General features: G+C 39.4%; 3 protein-coding genes across 5 annotated transcripts in view; 1 reads left to right on the forward strand and 2 right to left on the reverse strand.

The window, feature by feature from the left end:
* The window catches only part of LOC138006656 (octopamine receptor beta-2R-like), a 13,128-nt gene extending 9,572 nt beyond the window's left edge, over positions 1-3,556 (reverse strand). Inside the window, exons 1-2 of one of the 2 annotated variants that reach the window (XM_068853122.1) lie at positions 3,530-3,556; positions 904-2,591 (exon numbers count right to left, since the gene is read on the reverse strand). The gene's annotated coding sequence lies outside the window, so the exon portion shown is untranslated. Of the gene's footprint in view, positions 1-25; positions 105-903; positions 2,592-3,529 lie in introns of those variants that run through there. The other variant, XM_068853123.1, reaches the window with a different exon arrangement.
* Positions 1-10,000, forward strand: part of LOC138006636 (zinc finger protein 709-like) — a 63,309-nt gene that overhangs the window by 21,230 nt on the left and 32,079 nt on the right. The gene's annotated exons all lie outside the window — the stretch shown is intronic.
* On the reverse strand, positions 3,863-9,782 carry LOC138006662 (ras-related protein Rab-11A-like). 2 transcript variants are annotated; one of them, XM_068853131.1, is made up of 3 exons: positions 9,368-9,782; positions 7,470-7,818; positions 3,863-5,082 (listed from the first exon to the last, which is right to left on the reverse strand). In XM_068853131.1, the coding sequence occupies exons 2-3, from the start codon at positions 7,681-7,683 to the stop codon at positions 4,574-4,576; spliced, it is 723 nt and encodes a 240-aa protein (XP_068709232.1). In that variant the 5' UTR covers positions 7,684-7,818; positions 9,368-9,782; the 3' UTR covers positions 3,863-4,573. The 2 variants fall into 2 exon arrangements, with proteins under 2 accessions (XP_068709232.1, XP_068709231.1); XM_068853130.1 differs by lacking the exon at positions 9,368-9,782 and adding an exon at positions 8,267-8,657.

Raw genomic sequence — 10,000 nt, forward strand, 5'->3', positions numbered from 1 at the left:
ATTGAAAACCAATGAAAGCGCTCACCTTTTGGAGAATTGCGAATTCTTCCTTCAACAGTCAACGGAGAAATGAAATCATTGTAGGCTTGTAAGACCCCCCCCCCCCCCCCCTCTTAAAATCTAACTGCTTCGTTTGCATCTGGAGAAGGTGGCAGACGACACGGTTATCAGATCACCACAGGACGGTTTTGAAAGAACAAACGTCACTACTTGGGTTACATGACGTACTTTCTTACAGGCACGTTTAGAGCAGATTTCGAATGACTGTCGAAATAATTACGCGAATGCAATTGCTACGCTTAGTGATTGGTTTAAAAATTTCGCGCCAGTTTATCAACCAATGAGAATGAAAACCAAAACCAATAGCGACTTGCACGTGCAATTTTTCCTGCGCTTCGAGCAAGTTACATGGAATTGCTACGAAGTTGGATTGGCATTGCGCTGTTTCCAGCTGCTGTGATTGGTCGAAGTAAGTACCTTGGGGTTTGTTTTACGACACTCGATTGAAAACCGCTCTAATAAAGGAGACGACACTATCATTGTGAGTTGTCATGTGATTCTGATTGGAATTTTTTTAATAGACATATGACAATCTCTTAACTGCACAACCATCTTTCACCGTTAACTTAGAAAGGGTTAAAACAATATATCAAATAGATCAATGAATACCATTGAAAAAGTATACGCTTTTTAGAGGAGGTATACGCTTTCTAGAGGAGGGGAAGTGTGTGATGTTCTATTTTTAGTTTGCACCACTCATCGCTGTTCATGATCAAAAAACGTAAATTTAGAGCGGCTTTCAGATGACTTTGAAAAATAAACGTGAAAACAGAACATAAACAAAACTGCAAAACATTTAATTGCCTTGTCGAACAAAAACAAATTAGCGTGAATTTTCGTTACCTTAGTGAACGCGGATGCAAACGTCATCTTTCCATGGAACTTTCTGGAAAGCGATCGGCATTTCGCTTTGACGTCATTTGAAATGCAGTAATGTGATTGTGCAATCGAACTGTTTACTGCCCATATTACGAGTTTCCTTGGCGGGAATAAGGAGAAGCTTTGTTTTAATCTTGGCAAACATTTGTCTGTGAAACAAATTGCGGACACTTTTTCCTCGGTCATGCGGAAGTCGCTCTATTCTTTTAGGTTTGTTTATTTGCTTATGTTTGGCATGTAACGCAATCCCACTTTTTCAGTCAATATCATGGTCTATTTACGTGTAAGCTGTTGTAATGCCCCTTGTTTTATTCCCTTCCTTCATGCGGGAAGCACACTACAAATCATACGATGAGAGAACGCATGCGCATTGGCAAAATGTACAGAAAAAAATTGCTTGGGATCTGGGTTTGGTTCGAACCCAGCTACATTCAGATACCTTGCAACAAGGCAGTGAGTCACAGTCCATTTGTCTGATGATCAAATCGAGAGGGTTCAAAAGCGAGGTTTAAGGATTATACATCCAGAAGCATCATATGGGAAAGCGCTCGAAGATGCAAATTTGACAACGGTTTTCGATAGGCGAGAAGAGTTAAGCCTGGTTTTCACTAAAGCCTAGTTCCCAGTAGCGACATAACGATCATAATCATAATCATAAGCACGAACATAACGCTGTTATGTCGCTTATGTCTTATTGGGAACGTCCAGAAACATAATCATGGGCGCCCTTATGATCAACATAATCATAATCATAAGAAAATGGTCGACCATTTTCTTATGATTATGATTATGGCTTTGACTATGACTATGTCGCTTTTCTTTGCAGTGGGAACGCGAAAATCATAACGACATAATGAGAAACATAATGACGAAACGGGGTCATTGTGTTTTGGCCAATTAAAGTCTAGGACCAGTACTCAGTGTAAACAACGGAAACACATTAGAATACGCTCTTTACGTTTTTAGAGCGGCCGTCCCCACTAGAACATAAGAAGCTTATGTTTATGTTTATGATTATGATTATGCTTATGATCCTTATGTCGCCAGTGGGAACTAAGCTTAACGATGCAAACACAAGCGGAAGCATAAGAGCGCTTATTTCACTGTGAAAACGGGGTTGACGTAAGCATAAGAACAAGCACAAGCACAAGGATCTAAATTTTTCCTTTTCCTTGTGCTTTGCGCTTATGCTTGCGTTCGCTTGCGTCGTGTGAAAACGAAACGTAGCATAAGCACAAGGAAATTTGCGTCTGGCCCATTAAAGCACTCGTTCCAGATTCCCTTTGTCTGGGCATTTGAACAAAATGGCAGATGCCGTTGTTGATTTTGATGTTTATTTCGACGTTCGTTTTCACTAGCATAAGCTGGTTATACTTGTGCTTGCGTCTCTGGTGAAAACCAGGCGTTATGTGTAACTCTATTCACTCAAATCAAAGAGAGTAATGGTAAGCATAAATTAGCTATACCCTGCTGCCTGCGCGCAAAAACACTTCTCAGTACAACTTAAGAAAAAAAGGTAAAGTCTGCTTTAATTACGAGCCAATGGCCCAACACGCCGGAGACTATCCCCGGTTTCCGTAGCATGAAGCGGCTAGGAGCATTAAATTCGCCGGTATCCATTTATCCACTTGGGTGGAGAGAGGCACCGTGATCTGAAGCGTGGAATGGTGAGAAGATAGTTATTTCTTAAATTGTACGAAGAAGATGATTTTGCGTTAATCGACCCCTATGCTAAGCCATACGTTTTTTTTTTATCTGAGGTGGACCACCAGGCACAGTGCAACACCCGATGGCCAAAAAAACAAAAGATAAAGTCCACATCAGGTGACGGAGCAAGCCTTAAACGAGGTCAGCACGCCAAACTCACCGGGCAGTCGAACCCCGCCTCATCACCAACACAAATAAAAATAAGTCCTTTGCTCAGCTAGTCCCAATCATATCCATATGGTTTGAATCAATAAAAAAACCAATAAGAGCCCAAATTGCCCGATATAATGTATTGATAATATTAAACTGCATTGTTACCAGCCACTTATCCGCATTCTAATTTCTTAGGGGGTGTTTACATGATACCGGTACGAGTTTCATTCTGGTACGAGTTGTCAATTTCATACCGCGTTTACATGGACGACACAAATATTGACACAGGGATGACGCATGAACCAAAACAATAATGGCGTCCAATATTTAGAAATACAACGCATGCGTCAATAGTTCCAGTCCACCACGACTTGACGACTCGTACCGGAATGGGAGTCAATGTAGCGTTTACATGATACCGGTATAACTTTTCACACCGTTATGAGAATTTCGATCCGGTACAACTACCGGGATGAACTCATACCGGTATGAGTTGTACTGGTATGAGATTTTTCACCGGTATCATGTAAACAAATACAGAGCGATAAGTAAAACCGGGATGAACTCGTACCAGAATGAAACTCGTACCGGTATCATGTAAACACCCCTTTATTTCTTCGAGCAAACTCATACTGTAAGGGGTTCTCAAGAAAAATCTGAAAGCAGACCTACGAAGATATTATCTAGCACAGATATCAGAAGAAATTTTGAATTCACTGAAAGCGCTCACCATTTGGGGGACTGCGAAATGAGTCTCCTACAACAGGAAATGGAGATATAAAACATGATCTTTGTAAGTTTGTATGACCCCAGTAAAATCTTACTACTTCAATTGTATTTAGAGTCGCTGTCAGATGAGACTTTGAATCATGGACAGATGCAAATCTGTTTACTACAAAATCGTCATTCTTTCAGCATTTTCATAAAAGAGGTTAAACAATCTATCCAATAGAGCAACGAATACAATTGAAAAGTTCTACGCTTTCTTACCAGCTAGCATTAACAGAGGGGTGGGGGAGAACTGTGCCAGTTTTCATCTTTAGTTTTGCACCACCCAGGAGAGTTAATCCAAAAACATTTTTATTTTTCTTGCGTTGGTTTGTGTCTTTACTTTTTTGTTTTGAAGTAATACTATCATGCAGTTAATATCATTGCTTATTTATGCATAGGCTGTCGTAATCCAAACTGCTATTTCGTGTATGTTGTTTATTCTGAAGGGTAATACACGTGGTAATGACTCTTAGTTCTCTTATGCAGCTGTGGATGAAATATTCAATGCCAACACGTACTTGCTCTATGTGCTACGAATATTAATTTAGGTACCTTCTCTGAATTAGCTGCAATTTATTTCCCTTCACTTTACAAATAATCTCCAAATTCGACGTAAAAAACTGGCCTGGTTCAGGGATCGAGTTAGCGTTTTCCAAGGGCAAATGTATCGTTGACGTCACCCATTGTTATTATTACTTGCTAAAACGAACTTCATTGGCTGATGAAACAAAGGGTTGTTCCAGTGGCAGGTACATTTGAATAACAAAAATTATGGTAAATTCCTATTGTGTATTTTCATGAGAGCGATCTTCGAGTCACGCGCCATGGCCTTACGCCATGGTTTTCTTATGCAAGGACAAACTGCTCAGCATTTGAAAAGATATTGCTGCATGATGATACAAGAGAAACAGCAATGGCATTTTAATCGTTAAAGATCAACCTCATCCTCCTTTCCATTATTTGGCCAGAAGATTGAGCGACTGGGACAAACGCCGGCTCAGACTCACTGCGTGGAACAACACGGCAGCGTATGCTTTTTATATTTTCCCTTGTTTTGAGCTGCCGAATCGACGGTTAACTCAACAGATCCGTTCTGAGTTCCATTTTGCATTTTTAAGTGCGTCTTTGGTTCAGTCGGTAGCAGAGGAAGGACTGTTCTGCTGTTTCTCTTCTGTTTTTCTCTCTCTTTAACTCCTTTGTAAATTTCTATCAATAGATCTTCAAACGCTTTGTTCACATTAGTACAGTCCAGTGCGGATGTTTCCATGAATAGCACTCCGTGGTCCGTGGCGAAGTCTTGACCTCGTTTTGTTTCAACTATTCTTAGATGTTTGAGATCGCATTTGTTGCCTACAATAAATACGGTTACCTTAGCATCCGTGTGTTGTTTTAGCTCAGTCAGCCATTTGTCCAGGTTTTGAAATGATGTCATTTTGGCAATGTCGTAAACCAAAATAGCACCCAGTGCACCGCGGTAATAAGCACTTGTGATGGCCCGGTACCGTTCTTGACCTGAATAGAACAAGAGAAGAAACACAATTAAACCCTGGAAATTGAAGGGCTACAAGGCCCGATTGCACAGCAAATTTCAGGACGGAAAAGAAAACTTCGGTCGACTCAAGGAGTTGCAATTTTTTTACGTTTAAATGTTAAATTTCTGCTTGCGTGCGAAAATTAGCCTGGAAATCAAGTTATTGGTAAACTTCGGGGCGGAAAAAAATCCACTTGTTGAGAAAGACAGGATGGAGCCTGGCTAAAATTCTTTATTACTCATAACATGAGAATTTTATTCCATAAAGCTCATTTGTACAAATCTATACGCTTTATTTTCACATGTGGAAAAGGCTTGTACAGCCAATCAGAATGGCGTAAAGCTATTTCACATGTGGAAGTATAACCAGTCAACGATAGCGTAAAAATAGTTTACTTCATAGAAAGTGCGGCGTACGGGGTTTTATGCACGAGTTGTTTGTGTCAAAAACCCGAACGAGCGAGGAACGAGCGAGTGAGGGTTTTTGACACAAACAACGAGTGAATAAAACCCCGTACAAAGCACTTTCTATGTCGTAAACTCTTTATTACACATAACATGAGAATTTTCATTAAAATAGTTTTCTGAACGCGAATTAGAAACAAAAACTCACTAACAATAGAACCAAATGCAAATTTAATTTAATTCAATAACAAAGTACGATTTGCACGATTTGCACGATTTGCACGAGATGCACGAGTGATTGGCATGGAAACGCCTTTACGCTATCGCTGATTGGTTATACTTTCACATGTGAAATAGCTGTACGCCATTCTGATTGGCTGTATAGGTCTTTTTCACATGTGAAAATAAAGCGTATAGATTTGTACAAATGAGCTTTATGGAATAAAATTCTCATGTTATGTGTAATAAAGGCGTTTCCATGCCAATCACTCGTGCATGTCGTGCATCTCGTGCAAATCGTACTTTGTTATTGAATTAAATTAAATTTGCATTTGGTTCTATTGTTAGTGAGTTTTTGTTTCTAATTTGAGTTCAGAAAACTATTTTAATGAAAATTCTCGTCTTATGTGTAATAAACAGTTCACGACATAGAAAGTGCTTTGTACGGGGTTTTATTCACTCGTTGTTTTTGTGTCAAAAACCCGAACGAGCGAGGAACGAGCGAGTTCGGGTTTTTGACACAAACAACTCGTGAATAAAACCCCGTACAAAGCACTTCCTATGACGTCAACTATATTTGCAATCAGTTGCTTATTTTGGTGAGAATCAAAAGGAACTGAAAGATAATTTCAGACCTCCTGAGAAGAGGAGGTGTTCATTGTTTCCTAGTTTTCTTTAAAAATTTCCAAGTTACTAATATCAATTCCTTACTTGATCTCTATTTTATGACCAGTCAAAATGTTACATGTTACCTCAGATAACAGTACCCTAGAAAGAAAATAGACGCCTCAGGAAAGACTATTGAACTGGCAACATCTTCTTTAATAATTTCATCAGACTCACGGGTCATTGGACAGCGCTTTATTTTGCTTACTCTGGATAATTCACTTATGCAAATTCAATCATACTATGGTCTGTCTGTTTTGGAAACTGGCCATCCCTGAATTGCTCTTGAGCAATAAATCCGATATGAGCCATTTCTCTATCTCAAAAATCCCCTCAAAGCGTGGACTACATTGAAGATATTCAACTAGTACTGAAGAAATGGGAATATAAACAGCTAAATATGCTACCCCAATTTGGACATTCTTGAGAGAGATAAGTGCAAAATGAAAGGAATGTTTTAATGGTGTCTGAAATGATCCTGATCCCGCGAAGTTGAGCTGCCAAATTCCTCAACCAAATGATCCAAATGTCATTTGCTGACCTTCTCCAAGCAGACAAAATTAAGTGTTCAAACTCTGGTATATTACGCCATTCGATTACAATAAGTTTAATAAACGACGGTATTAGAGGAATTAAAATAATGAAAGGTATATTGAACTGACTCCGTCAACTAAGAGGTACTCTACAATCTGAAACGGCCGTATCCGCACGTTTTATAATTAAATTCAGCCGACTCTCGACGAAAGATCGAACAATCGACATTGTTTCGCTTTCGTAATTGTGGGGCGTTCTTAGAAAGTTACACTTGAATGTGGCTTGATTCGACTGGAAACAACGGCAACTGTCCACTTCCCTATTGTCTTAAATTAAGTGGAATAAGATTAGTTGAAACCTGATGTTGCTTAACTGATTAATGTTCTTGCACGCGACAATGATTTGAAAATCAGCAAGTTCAGTTTGACGCAAACTCTCAGTAACTCACTGACTGAAACACCCGATGCCTAGAACTCGCCCACTGTGAGCCACAAAGTAGGCTTCATCAAACCATATCAGGCTAGATTATCATAAGTTTCATTACCTGCAGTATCCCAAATTTGTGCTCGAATGTTCTTGTTGTCGACTTCGATGTTCTTATGCGCTAGTTCCACGCCGATGGTTGCTTTTGAACCAAGATGGAATTCGTTCTTGGTGTAGCGCGACAGTAAATTGGATTTCCCAACTCCGGAGTCACCGATTAAGACGATTTTGAATAAGTAATCGTAAGAGTCTTCCACGCTTATTTGCTGGTGCATTCTGTATGTGTCTTTCAAATCATCAGATGTCGCCAATAGAATTCCTCAGAGCACCGAGAAAATCACAGTGAAATGTCCATGTATCACTTACAGTTTAATTATTATGTTTTGTTATATTCTTGCATGGAATTAAAGCTGAAAAGAAATAAATAAAGATAAAGTTAGTCATGCCCAATAGAGACCCTTCTTTCCGAGTGGCGCACGCGCAACAATTTTGTCGCGAGCTAGTGATTCTCAACCTAAAACACTTATTTCCTTGATATCTAACACATAGATGACTGTCATGATACTTTGTCAACATTGCTTAAATCAGTAACTTACGGTTATAAATTTTCTGTTGCACGATTCAACGCGGTTACATTAGATGTTTTGAAACCTACAATGTTTACGAGGCAACTCAATGTTGATGTATTTTCAAAAGCATTTCGCAGTTTAAGTATGTTGAAATCGCCGGGAATTCGCCATGGAAAACAATTGACTGAATTTGACTGAAATCATCAGTAGGTACCAAGACCTCGAAAGCGTGCCATCCTTATTACACAACTTTAATATTTAATCTTCTTGCCAACTAAATTTAACTTACCTCGAATTCGCTTGATTTCAAGGACTCGAAGTCAAGCGAAAGGATCAGTGGATAAAATTCGCCAGCGGACGATATCCTCAGCCGTTTTTAATTTAGTTTGCCGTTAATTAATTTTTATGCCTTTCGAACAAAGCGAACGACAAGATACATTAAGTAAAAGCTTATGAAATCAATATAACAGCTCCCCTGAAATTGATGTTAATATTTTGGTGTGCGTAGAAAGCCGTATAAGCACCCAGTATGCTAATAAAGCCCTTAGCGATAATTTTAGCAGGTGACCTCATAAATAATCACCGCATTAAATAAGGGCTGAGAGCGCATTTCCTTTAAAGATGATTTGCGGTCTTCGTGACATGAAAGGTTAAAACCAACGCAGATGCTGTAGAATTTGTAGGGCCAGTGATTCACTTGGACTCGTTCTCGTCGGACGATAAATACTTTCAGCGACAGCTAATATTCTCATGTATATCAAGTCTTTCGTTCTCTTGACTCAGTTATGCGTTAAATGCTCTAACATATTGTGTATTGGTTGGGTTATGCGTTTCCAACCAACTTAACTGATAAATTAAAACAAGACAACATACTTTATCAGTAAAGTGTCATTGTATTTAGCAGCAGAAACTGATATAATTCGAGACACAGTAACTTTAGAAGGTGAAACAAAGGAACAGAAAAGAAATCAAAGGATGAAATTGAAAAAAATCCCTAATTTATGTACAATAACTATTATGGGTGATGTATAAGAATATGACGTAAAAAAGTAAAAAAGATATTGCATGTGAATTTCACTAAGAGACCTTTGATTAGGCCCCGTCCACCTCAAAAGTATCCGGTTTCGGTGTCATCGAAAATGCATCGATCGATCCGCGTCCGCACTATCGTTTTCGCAGCGGTTTCAACGGTCCACACTAAACGATCGAAAACGCTTGATGACATGCTGTGTCGTAAGTTGAAGAAAGAGATATTCTCGGCATTTCCCGGTAGCTTTTTCAAGTACCGGAGCAGAAATTAGAGCAAATTAAAGAAGCAAAAGACAGAAAACAAAACAACTCCTAATAAAGACTAATCCCAAGTGGCTAAAAACACAATGCTTTCCGGTACCTGCAGAAAGACTCCATTTCCCGCCAGTCGAGCAAACAACTTCGCATTGGAGCGCTTGTTTTGTTCCAAATCTTTTCTATATTGTGTTCCTGCTCCAGCACTATAAATGCGAAGATCTTGAAAACAACGTATTTTCTTCTATGAAAAACCAAGATAAGGTTGAATATGGCAAGGTTAAGCTCCAAACAAGATACCAAATTCATTCGCCATTGTCACACGGCGGCCATATTGTCCCGGGGGACCAAAAAACCTTTGTTTTACCACGCCAAACCTCACCCCCATGGTTTCCACTGCGAGGCTTGGCGTGGTAAAACAAAGCTCTTTTGGTCTCGCGGGACAATATTGCCGCCGTGTGACAAGGGCAAATTAGCCATGCTTTTAGAACAGTAATACTAACAACTCACGTGGTGTGTCCACAACGATATGTATGCGTTCTGATTTGTATCCACTTTCGAGAGCGTTTTCAAATCAATGCGGTTTCGATGAATACGCTCAGCGTTAGTGTGGCCAGAAGGCCTCAGTAAACGCATCGAAATGTATGCGTTTTAAAACGAAACGAAAACGGATTATTGCTTGCACAAGTACTATATCAACACGAGCCATCTAATAATTTTATTTCGTCAAGGCAATTAG

Source organism: Montipora foliosa, chromosome 6 (genome assembly GCF_036669935.1).
Source record: "Montipora foliosa isolate CH-2021 chromosome 6, ASM3666993v2, whole genome shotgun sequence".
In the NCBI taxonomy this organism is placed as follows: Eukaryota; Metazoa; Cnidaria; class Anthozoa; order Scleractinia; family Acroporidae; genus Montipora; species Montipora foliosa.